This window comes from Cydia pomonella, chromosome 1, assembly GCF_033807575.1.
Source record: "Cydia pomonella isolate Wapato2018A chromosome 1, ilCydPomo1, whole genome shotgun sequence".
Lineage (NCBI taxonomy): Eukaryota > Metazoa > Arthropoda > Insecta > Lepidoptera > Tortricidae > Cydia > Cydia pomonella.
This window is the reverse complement of record NC_084703.1, coordinates 17769300-17786711: the sequence shown is the minus strand read 5'-3', so window position 1 is coordinate 17786711 and position 17412 is coordinate 17769300. Positions and strand designations below refer to the sequence as shown.

The 17412-nt window shown below is 36.2% G+C and overlaps 1 protein-coding gene across 2 annotated transcripts in view; it reads right to left on the bottom strand.

Annotated features, from left to right (window-relative positions):
* Positions 1 to 8739: 8739 nt before the first annotated feature.
* LOC133517165 (uncharacterized) overlaps positions 8740 to 17412 on the bottom strand; it is a 130455-nt gene continuing 121782 nt past the window's right edge. Inside the window, exon 23 of one of the 2 annotated variants that reach the window (XM_061850352.1) lies at positions 8740 to 15743. In XM_061850352.1, the coding sequence (XP_061706336.1) occupies positions 15680 to 15743 (64 nt within the window). In that variant the 3' untranslated portion in view covers positions 8740 to 15679. The other variant, XM_061850360.1, reaches the window with a different exon arrangement.

The window sequence follows — 17412 nt, the reverse complement described above, 5'->3', positions numbered from 1 at the left end:
TAGTATAACGGAAATTTAGTCGTGCCAGTAGTGGGATCGGTATGAATTAGGAATGTTATGAAAACTATGTAAGTAATGTGCAGTAATTTTACAGTAGAAATTATAAGAGTAGTTAGTTGATACATCACCAGAATAATCTGTAAAAGAATGGCTCAGATTTAAATTATTTACGTACATACCCGGAGTTCTGAATACGTACTTACGAGAAGCGGTATGGGCGGCAAGTGCGCTCCTCACAGAGGCCTGTTTGAAATAAAATCATGTCCACATTCGAATCTTAAGATTGGTTTAGGTGACTGCCTGATGACCTATTATTAATATTTGCAAATAACGTAAGTGACAGTGATATGACCATTATGTGATTGGCATATGGAAAGGGAAGTGTCTACCCTAAAGTACAGGTAGATGTAGAGATACCCATTTTACGATAAGTATTCAAGTTCATTATTAGCTATATACCTAAGTTTTGTATTATATACTAGTTGTGGAACAGACTGCAAACACTGCGCACGCAGACACACACAATGGTGTACGAAGTAGTTCTGGTAGCAGCGCTGCTTTTGATGTGGGGCCCTTGCCTCGCAGATGGTCTCTGCGCTCCTCCGGGTCCTGTATACGCCAAAGACCGAAAAAACCGGATTTTTATGATCTCTAATACTAAGACATGTAATGAAGGTGGATGTGGTAAATAAATAAATTATTTATTGAAAATATGTAATTTTGGTATTATTTTCTTATACCGGTTAGTAGTAGAGACTGGTTACAACCGTACGTAAGTGTTGTAACAAGGCACGGTTGAAACGGCGATTTACAAAGCAAGGAGGGTTACAGCTTTGGTGACGTCAGAGGTTGATAACTGTCAAGTCACGTTTGGTGTTATTTTCAACTGAATCAAAGATGCAAACCATACCAAATTTCTTCTAAATCGTTTCAGCGGTTATTAATTCTCCATACAAACTTCCACCCCCCTTTTTTGAGGGATTTTGGGATATAAACTATGACAATAATAACGTTTATTGCTTTCACATTGGTCACTATCATATGTATTTCCCCGGGACCAAACTATCTCTATACCAAAAGTCAACTAAATCGGTTCAGCGGTTCAAGCGTGAGCGAACATTAAAAAAAGTTAGTTTAAATATTTAAAATGTTTAATAATATAATACGTATTAGAAATAAATTCAGCATTCTAAACTTGGCAAAGTAGCTTGAATGATGTAGATACTTATGGCTCCACTTCTTAAATTCATCCATGGATCCTAAGGACTAATCTTGCCAAGGGAAATCTTGTGGTTCACGAAACGCCGTATTTCATCGGTTGCCACGGCGACTATAAAGGTACATTGCAGGTACGATATATTTATAAATATGGGATTTAGTTACGCCGATGATATTGGGCTCAGCCACCAACTCCTCGATCTCGGCATTTTTCCGGATCCTCCGGGAGCCATCGTTACTTCGGACACGTCCCAGGATCTCCCTGAGCACTTTTCTTTCCGCTATCAGGAGCTGACTTTCCTCTTTTTGAGTTAGTGTCCAGGTCTCACAGCCGTACATATGAATAGGCCGAATGACGGTTTTATAGATTTTTAATTTTGTACTGTTACTGAGAAGCCTGGACACCAACACTTACACCAACACCACCAACATAAGAATACAACCAGGGATCGGAACCGGTTTTTTGCAAAAACATCGAAATAACCATATATTTCGGTTTATTTTATACTCAAAATGTAGGACTCAGTTGTGTTTTTAGATAACGACTTCGTATTATTAGATTGCCCAATTAGGAATGAAATAATTGACAAAGAACGAAAAAATACCGTTTTCGTTCCCATACAAAAAATACCGGTTTCCGATCCCTGAATACAACTCAAAATTTGCATCTGATTACTTTGTCCCACGTGTGGATAAATTGCATCTTTCTCATTAGTTTTTGACCAATCAAACGGCCTTTACCCGTTGGTGTAGTGAAAAAATATTTACAGTACTTTCCGTGTCTGTCGAAAATTTAAAATACCATGTAAGTACCTACTGTAAACGTCGTCGCCGATATACGTGCGAAGAGGTAATTCGCAACTCGTCTCGATTTAAAACCCTCCCTGCGGTCGTGTTTTAATTTATCACCACTTGTTGCAAATTTCCTACTTTTCGCACTTGTATCGAACATAACTATTCCATTTGTTCTCGCTCCAAAATACTCGTACAAGAGGAGTTCTGTTATACTTCGCATTAGGCAAGAGCTTTTTTGTGTTTCTTATGACACTTTACGACTCATATTTATCAGAAGAAGGTTAATAAAACACAAAACTATTATTTTTTATCTGGATAATATTTTTTTTAACACAAGTAACCACGAATTAGCATCTGCAATTAACAATGAACGTCTACACATTTAACATTGTATTATATAAGTAGGTACCGTAAGCTTGCTCAACATTGCCTATCTTGGGAGAGAGATGACAATAATTAGACATGTGATTATACCTACTGTGTACTACTCTTTATTGCACACCTACCTCACTCAGCTTGGCATGATTGGCAATGCTGAGGCAATCAACGGTAGGTAATAATATCATGTACAGTAGGTACATATGGTGCTACTTTACCGCACTAGTGCGATAATTAGCACATTACGTAACTATGTCGAAAACTTATAGGGCCAGATGTACTGTAAAACGTGTACGATACATGTGCGAATAGGTAACATACAATCATATCGATTTAAAACAATCGTATTAATTTAATTTATCGCCATTCGTTGCGAATTTCCGCACTTGTATCGTACAGTCAAGGTTTTAAATATATACACTGCCAAAGTGCTAAAAATATGTATACACTGCCTTAAAGTATAGGCAATAAGGTCGTGTATACATATTTTCGGCAATTTGTCCATATCGATATTTAATACCTTGACTGTACTATTTTTCGCACTTGTATCGTAATGTGCTATTTCTACTCACTTGCTCGTAACGTGGAACTTATTGAAACGCTTTTAGGCTCATAATAATAATTATCCTTTTCACATTATAGCACTTGTGTGTAAGAATGTAACTAATTGCTAACAATATGTATGGAAACGGATAAATCTTTATATTTTTTTTTCATACTTTTTTAGTTGGCTTAACCCATTTTAAAAGTTCAAAGAGGTTTTTATCTCGCCAAACATAATTTATGTTATTACATACATTATCACATTCTTGTAATTTTTTTGTGACATTAATTAAAAAAGATTAGGCCTCAATCTATGGGTTATAACTAAGAAAATATTCACCTTTTTAGGGTTCCGTAGTAAACTAGGAACCCTTATAATTTCGTCATGTCCGTCTGTCTGTCCGAAGCTTTGCTCCGTGGTCGTCAATGCTAGAACGCTGCAATTTGTGCATGGATAAATCAATAAAGCCGACAAAGTCGTACAATTAAATAAAATAAAATTTTTACACTAAAGTACACGTAAAGTGGGGGTGATTTTTTTTTTCAACCCTACAGTGTGGGGTATTGTTGGAAAGGTCTTTCAAGTAATAGGGGTCTTCAACAAACATTTTTTGATAAAGTGAATATATTCGGAGATAATCGGTCCGAAGCTATCGCTATATAGCAACCTAAATGTTTTTCGCTATGGGATATTTATCTTTAGACATGCAGTCTCCGATTGCAAGTCCAAAGGAAAAAATCATGGGCATACGTCTATTAATTTAATTAGGTATTGATTATGCAGCCTATTTGTTTAACTCGTGTGAAAGGTACCATTTCATCCCTTGGTTAACAATCTAGTTCAAAGTTCTTTATTTGCATACATGTTGTACAACACAGGTATTGCTAATAGCTCCAGTTTAGCTTATTGTGACGGAAGGGTAACTACAGAACTCCCCCCCCCCCCCCCCCTTTAAAAAGTGAGATTTACGAACGAAATTGTTTTTTATTGAAGAGTGTTAAATTAACAATATTTACATAATAAAAAGCGTAAAGATTAATTTTTGATAAAAAAAGGGTATATAATCATCAGTGATAGCCAAATTGTGATAATACCTACGTAGTTAACAATATTGTTTATAATAAAAGAAGGTATTTACTTTTAATGTATGGGACTTAAGTTCTATCGATGGTCTAGAGAACTGCATGTTGCGCAAAAGTGCGTTTACGCTGCACTTACGACCTGTTATTCAGGGTTTTTTTCAAAGAAAACTCAATAATGGCTCAACCAATCATGTTCAAAGTATTTTATTACTCTATTCTGCGGCTAATCTCCCGATATATTTTCATTTTTTTTTTAAACTTTTGTTTGAAAGTTAGAGTGAGAAACATTAGAGCAAGATCTCAGAACCGCCAGACCTTACTTATTTTCTCATGAATAAAATGTATGGGATAATATAATATTGGTATTATTTGTATGAGGATATTGCAAATCACAAAATCATAGCGACCACCACACATCATTTGATTTGATTATTCGCAAATGAGTTCAAATTTGGCACATAGATTACTGTTCTATAAAGGGAGCCATGTGAAGATAAAATCCTTTCAACTTTTTTCTACATACAAAGTTGGACCATCCTATTCGATAATTATGTTTTTTGTCAATTTAGTTTTTATAAATTCTTCTAAACAGCGGAGCCATACATTTATTCAGTTTTAAGGGATACTCTACACGATGGCCCAGCGTAGGCCAATCTAAGGGACGCAGCTATGCGGTGAAATGAGATAGCAATATCACTTGCTCCCTCTAACGCAGTGGTTCCTAACCTTGTCAGTTCTGTCACCCCTATGACTAACTAGGGAACCCGATTTTACCCTTACTCCCAATAAATATCAATATTCTTTCTTACAGGTCTAATTTCTGTTATTTAATTGAGCTATTACCTTCGTAAAATACCAGATTTACCACTACGGGGGCCAAGTTAGGAACCGCTGCTCTAACGCATAAATGGACTTGCCTACGCGGGGCCATCGTGTAGAGGAGTCATAAGCTATGCTCGCGAGGTCTACAGCTCACAGAGCTACTAGTAACTTTCATTTGGCCCTAAACGCATGTAATCCAATTTTGTTCCATCCCTGGAAGTGGTCATACATTTTGGGGCCTTTGGAGATACATTTCTCCTTGGATTGCCAAACCACTCGAAGTAGAAGGAACCCACCATCAATTACAATGGCACTACCAGCAAGGTTTGGTGGATCAGACACTGGTACCGTGCACACACTAGATTTTACCAAAAATAAAGCAATTCAAAATGGCGGCCATTTTTTATAATTTTGACTACGAATTCATAATAAGGTACGTATTGACGTACAGTCACGTCTGAAAATATCGGTACGAAAAATTTGCCAAAAATATATATATACTACTTTAATATATGGGCAATAAAGTCGTTTACTTTTTTCGTATCAATATTTTCAGACGTGACTGTTTCGATCTACAAGCAAAAACTGAAAAACAGGTAAAATGTAAGCACTCCTCCTAGGATGGAGCAAACTCGGATTACACACATTTAGGACCAAATAAAAGTATTAAAACGATTTCTAGCTTGCTGGGAATATATTCTTCGAAAAAATCTAATTTAATTGAATTTTACAGTTTTTGATTAATAACTATAAGTATACCTTACAAGTCATAATACAATTAGCATTTATGTACGTATAAAATAAATTAATGTCATGCTTAAAAAATAGCTCAAACTAATTAACAATATCGTACTCGAATAATCTAGCACATGAATTTACTTATATAACATATTTCCAACAATGACGTTCAAATATTATTCAACTTCTACTTACGTCAGAAAGATAATACATAGATAATCAGACTAGCTGTTACTTCTTATACCTATGGCTGTACCTAATCAATATAAGTTTAATTATCCAAAATATAATTTCCGTCATTTTTATTAACAAAAAAAAAACTGGGTGTTTCCTAACATGTAGGTACCTATAAATTAGTAAAGTTGTTGTTTCTTTTCGTGCTTATAATATATGTTGTGACCGAGCAAAATAGTCTAAAATTATAAAAAACTTGATCGTTGCGAGAGTTTCAAGGCACGAGAGGCAAACTGATTTTACTGTCGAGCAGTGTTGGCCGAACATTCATTAGAATTGAAAATATTGAAATTTAACCATTACAAATTGAACCGTAAACCGTAACGGACGGTTACAGTTTACGGTTGAATTTGTAATGGTTAACTTTTAATATTTATGATTCTATTTAACGTTCGGCTAACACTGCTCTCGAATGTATCACAAAATTCTTCATCTCACCACCGCGAGGAAAGTAGGTTGTATCTACTATTAGTCGTAGACCTCGCGTTAAGGTTGATAAGCTTAAAATTTTGTTAAAAACTAAAAAAAACACTTAGGTGTGTACTTCTTTGAGTCATTACCTTAAGTGCCATAGACCATAATGGAACTTAAGTCCTTTATGCCAATTTCCACAATTTTGAAGATTTCCAAAAAACGAAACGACAGAAAATATCTATGAAACTACTGAACCAGCTTACAAAATTTCATGTGAATCGGTTGAGAATTGCAACCCGTAGAGGAGAAAATACGGACATACGAACGCAGATTGTCCGAGTCAAAACGGAGACCTTCGCTAACGCTTCGGTCAATGTCATTAAATATATGTCATTTTTAAGTCGTAGTTTAAAAAAAGTCGGCCATAGTGTAGTAGGGTTTTGGTTTCGTAGTTACCATTCTATCAAAATAGGTCAAACGGGGGCTATTAAAGCCTGACCAGGAATGTATGATCATTGTCAAGAGGGCGCTATTTTTCTTATTTACATGGCAACAGTTCAGCATAGTCTGAACAATGTGGATTGGCAACTCGTTATTTTGACTTACATACTTTTATTCGCCGTAATCAAAATCAGAATCCAAATATTTGTCATTTTTTTAATCGTCGGTACCTACTTGTTTTTTCCGTGTAAAATTACTGTATTTTCTTACGTATCACACACAGGTCAAAATAGTCTAAGTGGATTTTCTTTTTTATTTTTGCTTTTCTTTGGCAGCCTAAAATCTTAGGAGGAACGTTCTCTCGTAATCCGCGTAATCTAGCCCCTGATTTATCTAGAAATTAATGATTAATTGAATTTAATTAATTAATTAATTAATTAATTAATTAAATTAATTAATTAAATTGTATTAATGACTATAATTACTGCAGATAGTTACCTATATTTAATTTAGTCGTAACATGCCATATGGTGTGGCCATTACTAACCACACCATCAGCTCAGCTCATATTATTGTATGTTACTACATCCAAGATTGGCTCCCAAAAAGGCTACCATGATGTTAGTTGGTAGGCATAATCCGTAACCTTACATAGGTTCATAATCAATTAATAAGATTGATCGTATCCAAAGCCCAGTAAATATTTTTCAAACTAATTTTTGTTACTATAAGTATTTCCTCGCTTGTATAACATGTTGTCGTCCTATGGCGTCCTATGATACCCCATTGGTCCATAGGGCCTTCGTGAGACGTTGCCATGCGCTCTTGTCCTGTGACTCGTGCTCCGCGTCCCTCCTACTCAGTCCGGCTGCCCGCAATTGTATAACAACAACCAAGTCGTAATAACCAGACTATAATGACATTTTGATTTGTTTACCTGTCAGCTCTGATGTTCATTTGGAAATATTTCGTAGCGAAACAGTATAATTTCCCGAAAGGTTATTTTCCAGCAGTTTATTATTTACATCATTTACAATGTTTCGATCTTGATTATGTATAGTTTTGGGCATTTTTGACATTTATTATTTAATATTCAACACTTAAGTATTATTCAAGTAAACCGCCACAATGACACTGGCAATGGTGACAACCTATCATTAAAATTATTGCCAGTGTAAGAAATTAGTTCCAATGAAATTCCGTAACATGGCGTATGATCATATATTCCTGGTCAGGCTATAGTATCATGTACAGACAGCTGCAGAGAAAAGGTACCCTCCCTGCATAAAAGTTCGTATGCGAAATTGCAAAGGTGCTACGCGATCATTATTAACGAAACTATAAGGGTTTCTAGGTGGCTACGAAACCCTAAAAATTAAGCCAAGGTTAAGAAACGATTTATAAATTGTATCAAATTACTTTGCACCCATATAGATAAAAATCTGTTTCGGTTACTGTTTTTTATGAAGATATCTGGTGAAAATATGATTTAATTAGTAAAAAGCATTTTTCTAATCGAAGGTATTGTCGTAAGCAAACATTTTGCTAGCTTTGGTACCTATAACATTGAAATAGGTAAGTATCTTAAATTGTATTAAATAGATTGTTCATCAATATACATTTTTATTACAAAATTATTCCTTCTGCCTACACTATAACTACAAATGACTTTCTAGAAAATTTTGATCTATAAATTACCAAACGAATAAATTCAGTAAGACACGCAATTTTATTTCAATTACTTAAGTACTAATAATGATTTCTTATATTCTAGCTTTTTGTATAACGTATACTTTAAAACTTTTACTATTACGTGTAAATATGTCTTACCTACACTAAAAATAACGCCCTCTTGATAATGATCATATATTCCTGGTCAAGGAGGCAAGTGACAATTTTATGATTTTTCGTTTTAAACATATTTATTATTGCAATACCAATATTTACCTTCCACTGAAGTTTCATGCTGAAATTCGTATTCATTTTGGAAATAAAGTGTGATACAAGGGTGTTATAAAAGTGTGGCATACTGATACAACTCACTGGTTCAACGTGGTAAAAAAACAATTGATATTACAATTATCTGATAAAAATGTATTCATTATTAAATAATTTACAATTCTACTTTGAAACAAATTTTATTGTTAAAATTAACAATATTTGACGTATACTGGAGCAAGTGCATGTTGGTTCGGCTAAAATACGCGTATACTGGAGTATATATACTCTTATATCATAAACTGCGATAAACTTTAGAATTCTATGAATGCAGACATAATCTAAGAGATTTCGCCGGAACAATTCTAAAATTGTATGGAATTACTTTAACAAATAAGGAAGTTACGTTCTGTTTTACCTTTGAACCGCTCTCCTGCAAAATCCTGATTTTGCACTTGCCTCAGTATACTTAGGAGGTATATGAAGCAAGCCACGTTTGCTTAACAAGTAATTACAATGTGGCTGCTAACGTGTTGTCAAAAAAAGACAGCACTTTTTTGAAGTAGTATTGTGATGCATGCTAGATAATTATTTTAAAAATTAAGCTATTTTTCAATGAATAATTTATCAGTCTAAAATGTTAACTACTGTTGACATGAAAATTACAAAAAATAATTACAGCCAGAAATAAGCAAGAAAGGCTAACCACTGGCGCATGGCTGGGCATTGGTGCTTTTACCCTATTAAATACGTAATTTTCACTAATTAGGCTGCCATTCCATCAAAGATGTGCGAGGATGCGGAGCGTGGGATGTGTTTATTAAGAACTATTAGAAAATTGCCGAAAGGGCTGCGCCAAGCGAGGTAAATGAAATGATTCTATAGGTTGTTAACAAATACGAGTACATCCCTCACTACGCATCCTCGCACATCTCTGGTGGAAATGAAGCCTTAAACAAACGAGTCGGTGAGACACAATTTGTCAGGAATGTCTAAGGAATCAGATTGCATACATATAGTAGGAACAAGTTACATACTCTACAGATTTTAATAAAATAATATAAAGGGTGTCTCAAGAGGAGTGCACTTATTTAAGTGCAATAAGATGTATTTTTTGAGTAACTTGTGATATTTATATTGCATTGTAAAGAAGACATGTTCCGAATATTCATGGAATAAAATATCTGGCAAATGGCCTCCACGGCTCTGATGACAAGCCATTCTCTCTTTTCATGACTTTTTGACAAAGACGTTGGATCTCTGCTTTGAGCTCAGGAATTGTTTCTGGTTTATTCAAATAAATATTTTACAAGACCCCAAAGAAAGAAATCGCACGGCGTTCGCATCGCAATAGCCGTCTTGGTGGCCAGGTGACATTGAATTTCGTGAGATAATTTGGTCTGGAAATTGTTGTTGCGATAGTTCGTTTTTTTTAAATGGGCATTTTTACTATGATAACGCTTATTCTTTTGTATTATATAGTTAGTGAGAGTTCCGTAGTCAACTAGGAACCCTTATAGTTTAGCCATGTCCGTCTGTCTGTCCAAGGCTTTGCGTTATGATCAATCGAACAAATTCGTAAAATAAAATCTAAAATATATTTTTTCAGGGCTCTCTTCAGTGTAAAGTGGGAATGTAATTTTTCGCTTCAACCCTATAGGGAGCGTGCATGAACTGTAGGACAGGAGCACAGGAGCCGTCAGATTTTTGGCGCGAGGCGTAAATGTGATGTTTATTGTTCCGATGTAGCCCGCAAGATGGCAGAACCTACTATGCACAAGAAAACACGTGACGTGTAAATGTGCATGTTTATGGTTCCGATTCAGGCCACAAGATGGCAGACCCTCCAACGCGCACGGTCCCTATAGTGTGGGCAGTGGCGGGACAAGACCAAAATTTGGTGTGGGCAAGTTACATTTACCGCCCTCCCACCCTCTGGTGGCGCAAGAAGTAACGGATAAATTTTTACGTTGCGTCCAAGTTATACGTATTTCAGACGCGAGGCCCCTCGGACCGCGAGGCCCTAGGGTTTGCCCACATCGCCCACGTCTAGCGTCGCCTCTGAGTGTGGGGTATCATTGGATAGGTTTCAAAATGAATAGGGGTCTTCAACATTTTTTAAATTAAATTTATATTTTCGGCAATAATTGCTCCGAAAGAATTTAAATCGTGTCCCTCCCTCTCTAACTTTTAAACCATTGGTTCAAAAATTATAAAAACAAACTTGGAAATAATGCTTAAGAAAAACATTAAATGAAAATTATAGAGAATGATTAGTTAAACCAGTTTTCAGGTATCACAAATCAGATCCCATATGGAGTATTGCTGTCACCTTTGGGCAGGAGCACCTGGATGCCAGCTTGGGCCCTTCGACTCAGTTCAAAGACGTGCTGTACGAATCGTCGACGATCCCAAACTCACAAGCGGTATTGAACCTTTAAGTCTAAGGAGAGACTTTGCCTCCTTATGTGTGTTCTACCGCTTGTACAATGGGCTATGCTCTGAAGAATTGTTTGACATGATGCCCACGGCTACTTTCTATCACCGCACCGCCCGCCGTCGGCAGGGTGTTCATCCTCACACCCTAGAACCTAAATGGTCACGCACTGTGCGGTTTAAGAGGAGCTTCCTCCCGCGCACGCTCCGGTTGTGGAATGAGCTACCTGCCGAGGTTTTCCCGAGGGTCTACAGTATGAGGTTCTTCAAAAAAGGAGTGTACAGATTTTTAAAGGGTCGGCAACGCGCATGTAAAACCTCTGGAGTTGCAGGCGTCCATAGGCTACGGTGACTGCTTACCATCAGGCGGGCCGTATGCTTGCTAGCCACCGTCGTGGTATAAAAAAAATCACAATTAGTCTCCCGGTCATAGTAAAAAGACATACAGCCACAGTTAAACGTTATTACGACATTAAATGGGATTTTGAAGTCATTTGACATAAGATAAAATTTTCTTATTTTACTCGTCCAATTGTTATTTAATATCCATTTAAATTCTCTAAAACAGTTTTATTGGCTGTATTATGAGAATTCCGTTGACTAATGGGTAGTTTTAGAACGACAAAGTAATAAATTAAAAGTGAGAGGCATTCAGCTTATTTTTATATTTTAATAGACAAATCATTTTAAAATTACCGCAGTTTGCTAAAATATATAATTATTTTCATTAATATTGAAATCTAAATGTTTTTTGTTATGGGTTAATATATCTCCAGACATGCAAAGTCTCCGATTGCAAGTAAGTCCTAAGGAAAAAACATGGCCATACGTCTGTTACTTTAATTACTGATTATGCAAATTTGCCTTGTCTTACCTATTTGGTTTCCTCGCATTCAATATGACAGTAGGGTGTTTAACTCGGATGAATGGCACGAGTTCATCCCTTGGTTAACCATCTACTGTACTCTGTTAATACCTCTCGTTTAGCTTATTGTGACGGAAGGGCAACTACGGAACCCTTCACTGAGCATGGGCCGACATGCTCTTGGCCGGTTATTATTAATCGAAACAATCATAGGTGATAGCTGTCAGTTTCAGTCATGTGGTACATACACGAAAAATACACAAAATTCAAATCATGCACTCTTATTGAGACTCCCTTATAACAAATTAATTATTTAGTTTATGTGACATTTTGCGATATAGGTTACCATGTATTCCTTTGTTAGTGCTTTATAGTATTTTTCACAAGACGGGGAAAGTTTGATGATCCCACGGTTATATTTAGATATATAATTACACAAATATATATTTCCACATTATGAATCAACAGGCACGATACATTTTCCTTAATCTAATTAAACGACTAACACAGATAACCCCCGACGCAGTATTCATCTAGTGAAATACAAATATTTAAATTATTTAGCATAAGTATGTAAATCAAATGACTTCGTAATGGGACAAATATAAATAAAGGATGGCTCAAGCTATTAGACCGGGCCGGGCCGGAGCTTCCGGAGCTTTGTTTTCTATGGAAAGCACCACGTTATCACCGGCGATCAGCCGTCATAGAAAATGACGTGTTGAACGCCTCGGCCCGGGGACGGGCCGGTCTAGCGTGAGTCATCCTTAACGTTGAATCTAGTTTAATTTAATCGTATAATTAAATCGCATAAAACTTTTTTTGTTGAAAAAATGGATGTATAAAACTTTGACCAAATCCTTTACTACTGCACTTTTGCATGTATGGGCTCGAAGACAGTACATTGGCAAAGCCGTGTTGCTTTCCCTACTCTCTCTTACATGTAGACAATAAAACATTTCATTTTATTTCTTTGACACTTGGAGAGCCTTTGCACCTCCAAACCTTATTATATATTATTGTTTTTTTTTTCTCTCCGTGGGGACCTTTTACATGTCTAAAACTTATCAGTATCTACTCTGACTTTGTGGATCGTTTACATCTTCAAATTTAATATATATTTACCCATATAGATTATACATTTCTGTTATATTGTAGTAATTGTTTATGTTAAGATTTTTATAATGTAATCTTCATCCAGCGGTGGCAGCATGGTTCTATTTTTATCGTCTGACACTATGCCAGTGACTTTCGCACTTATTTACTTGTTAGAACGTGACAGGCATGGTGACAAATGATAAAAAGCCGACCATCTTAGCCCTCCAGGTATTGATTGTTTTTAGGGTTCCGTAGCCAAATGGTAAAAAATGGAACCCTTATAGATTCGTCCTGTGCGTCTGTCTGTACGTCAAAGCCACTTTTTTCCGAAACTATAAGAACTATACTGTTCAATCTTGGTAAATAAATGTATTCTATGAACCGCATTAAGATTTTCACACAAAAATAGAAAAAAAAACAATAAATTTTCGGGGTTCCCCATACTTAGAACTAAAACTCAAAAAAAAATTTTTCATCAAACCCATACGTGTCTATGGATAGGTCTTCAAAAATGATATTGAGGTTTCTAATGTATTTTTTTTCTAAACTGAATAGTTTGCGCGAGAGACACTTCCAAAGTGGTAAAATGTGTCCCCCCCTCCCCGTAACTTCTAAAATAAGAGAATGATAAACCTAAAAAAATATATGATGTTACCATGCAAACTTCCACCGAAAATTGGTTTGAACGAGATCTAGTAAGTAGTTTTTTAATACGTCATAAAATTAAAAAAAAAAAATATCAAACCCATACGTGTGGGGTATCTATGGATAGGTCTTCAAAAATAATATTGAGGTTTCTAATATAATTTTATTCTAAACTGAATAGTTTGCGCGAGAGACACTTCCAAAATGGTAAAATGTGTGTCCTCCCCCCCCTGTAACTTCTAAAATAAGAGAATAATAAACCTAAAAAAATATATGATATACATTACCATGAAAACTTCCACCGAAAATTGGTTTGAACGAGATCTAGTAAGTGGTTTTTTTAATACGTCATAAAATAAAATTTTTTTTTTATCAAACCCATACGTGTGGGGTATCTATGGATAGGTCTTCAAAAATGATATTGAGGTTTCTAATATAATTTTATTCTAAACTGAATTGTTTGCGCGAGAGACACTTCCAAAGTGGTAAAATGTGTCCCCCCCCCCTGTAACTTCTAAAATAAGAGAATGATAAACCTAAAAAAATATATGATATACATTACCATGCAAACTTCCACCGAAAATTGGTGTGAACGAGATCTACTAAGTAGTTTTTTTTAATACGTCATAAATGGTACGGAACCCTTCATGGGCTAGTCCGACTCGCACATGGCCGCTTTTCTTTTTATTTTATTCATAATGTATAATGTTACTATGTATTTTTCACAAGACAGATGTCAGACACATGTCAGAGATGAATATGCTGAGGCGGGCGGCAGGAGTAACAAAACTTGAAAAAGCAATGAATACATTAGAGGTATAGTTACAAAGTTGCACCCCTCACAAGCAAAGTCACAGAAAGTAGGCTTCGATGGTACGGCCACGTGATGAGGCGCCCCGAAGATCTCGTAGTTCGAGCGAGCAGACAAGAAAGGCCTAAAGCCACATGTTGGTCTACAGTGACCCGCGACTTGGATCGAGCCCAACATACCCCAAAGACAACTCAGGAGGACGGTCCTAGCGCATGCGAACGAGGAAAGCCGACTCAAATAACCGGAATAAGGCAAAGAGAAAGAAGAAGACTATACAATGTTCATGTCACTATATGACGTTATTGTATTGACTTTATGTATTAACTTAGCCCTTTCTACATCTGATATCTATATTCCTACCAAAATAAAAATTATATAAATCGATTTTTCGCTTAGCCATATTTTAAAAGAAGACTTTTTTGCTTGCTATCTATCTTTAGTGTCAGTCCCAAGCACTATTGTTTTTATTTATCTAGAACATTTTTTTTGTATAAATGATAACCTCAGGAAATGCTCTGACTAGACGAGAACATATATGCATCGGGGGCAGGCAGAATATAAATTTCTATCTTAGAATTAAGAAACATTAAAAAAATCCTTTCAGAATGGAAAGTGATAGGAAAGTGATTTGTATATGGTTATGTATTGGTACTTTTAGATAAATTTATTATAAAACGGTTAAATCGGCCGTTTAGTTTAGTTAAGTATCTATTACACAGAAGTAAACAAACCTAAAGAATGAGTACAAGAAGGTATTCAGCAAAGTACTTGGTAACTAGTTGTAGGTCTCATGAGAATATATCAGTAGTGTGTATACTTGTATAGCCGCCATACATACTACACATACGGTAGCTCCAACCCGGTTCTAGTACAGTCTGTCCAGAATATGAACGAAGGGGTCAAGCGACGACGTGAGTATACTGAGTATGGCACGGTTACCAGATTTCCAAAGGCTGGTCCCTTATTCATCGTTGTTACGGCTCCTGCATGGCTTGGCATCAGAGATGCGCGGTCAAAGTTTATTTTGAGTTTCACCACGGTCACAAACATACAAGTGTTTTCGTTGGCTGTTACAAATGTAAAACTATCTAAATATAAGTTCTCACTCTGCCCTTCGGGCTATCACATTAACAAAGACAGCACCATTTGTAAAGCCATTGACGCAAGTCGCGTGACTTGCGTTTCTTCTTCCCCCTTCAGTCTTTCGACTTGGCACGGCGTCATTCCGCCTGCTTGTCCTTACGGCGGCCGCTCGCGCTCTCGCTTTTGCTGCCTCCTTTGTTCCTGTGTTAAATGTCTAATTTTATTATTTGTTACATAACATTGCATTTTAAGTACTTCGTTGGATCCAACTAAGTCGCTTAGTAAATAAGTCGTAGGATTGCCACCGAACGGGCGGAGTCGGCGCGCATTTCACATTTGCACGGCGGCAAGCCGGTCGGCTCTATCGCTTCTGCCTACATCATGTATTAGGTATAGGCACATTGAAAATGCGCTACGGAGTGGCCCGACTCCAGCCAGTTGGGCGAATCGTACGTAAACGTGCATCGTGTTTTTTTCAATTATTTGTATTGAAGTACGATACTACTCTACTGAAACTTTTATTGCAAAGGCTTTTATAGTCAGCGGCTTAACGAGATGCCATATATTCACGTCTACATCTCTATAACCATACGAATATGCCATTTACAAAGCACGGAGCTGGGGCAGTTCTACGGGAGCAGAAGGCGCAGGCTGAGTAAGCTACTGTACGTTAACTTATAATCTACTTATAATATTCTTGCCTTGTAAATGTCATCACCCTCCAGCCTCTTATGTGTCATCCCTCGATTTTGGAGTGCCAACCGCCTGAGCTGAAGAATGAACTGATAGAAGAGTTAAGCCACTTTAATTCAGTCCTGGCCTTGATACTTCTCGAAAACGATTTAGTATTTGGTCAAAACTAACAAACCATCGCTCCCAAAAATTATAATTCAAAAATTGTAAATACATGGGCTTTTATTAGATTTAGATTTGCGTTCGTTTTAGACATATTTTAGTATAAATTGCAATGCTTATTAACATTTTCTTGGAGTTTCCAGTTGGGGAAAAAATGAACATGGCCCTTAAGATAAAACCCAAAAAAATCCATCAAATTCTAGGTAAGTATCTACAGCCAATACGTCAATTTGTGTCTACAAAGAGAGGAAGTTGAAATAGGTAGGTACTCAAATTATAAATAATGATTATTTATTTTGGACATTATCACAAAAATTGACTAAGACCCACCGTAAGCTCAAGAAGTCTTGTGTTGTGGGTTCTTACTTCTTAGACAACGATATATATTACATATAAATACTTAAGTACATAGAAAACACCCATGACTCAAGAACAAATATCCGTGCTCATCACACAAATAAATGCCCTTACCGAGATTTGAACCCAGAACCATCGGCTTCACAGGCAGGGTCACTACCCACTAGGCCAGACCAGTCGCCAAAATTATAGCCTATTCACAAATTGTGTTTTGCCTCTTATAGTAATGGTTATAATTATGGCACTAAGGAAGAATAAGTATTTCGTTCATAAATAATCATAAATAATATTCAGCGTTCTAAAATATAACTAATTTAAATTTACATTAGCCTATCATTTGAGGTCAAAATACATAAATTGATTCCGAAAGCCGCATAACAATAATAGGTGAATTGCAAAAATATACGTCATTAAGCGTAGTAATTATTAGTTAAGGATTTGTAGTGTGGATTAAGATAATGGATACCGTTGTGTCACGAAAATTAACCATGCAGATTGAAAATGAAAAATGTTTTATTTGTTAATAAAACAGGGTTCAATTGTAAAGGTTGGAGTCTTCTAGTAAGTATAAAATACCTGTGACAGAAGACCCTGCTCGATTGTAATGTATTTAATTCACAAACATAGGTTTATAGCATATGTAACATATGTTTACACA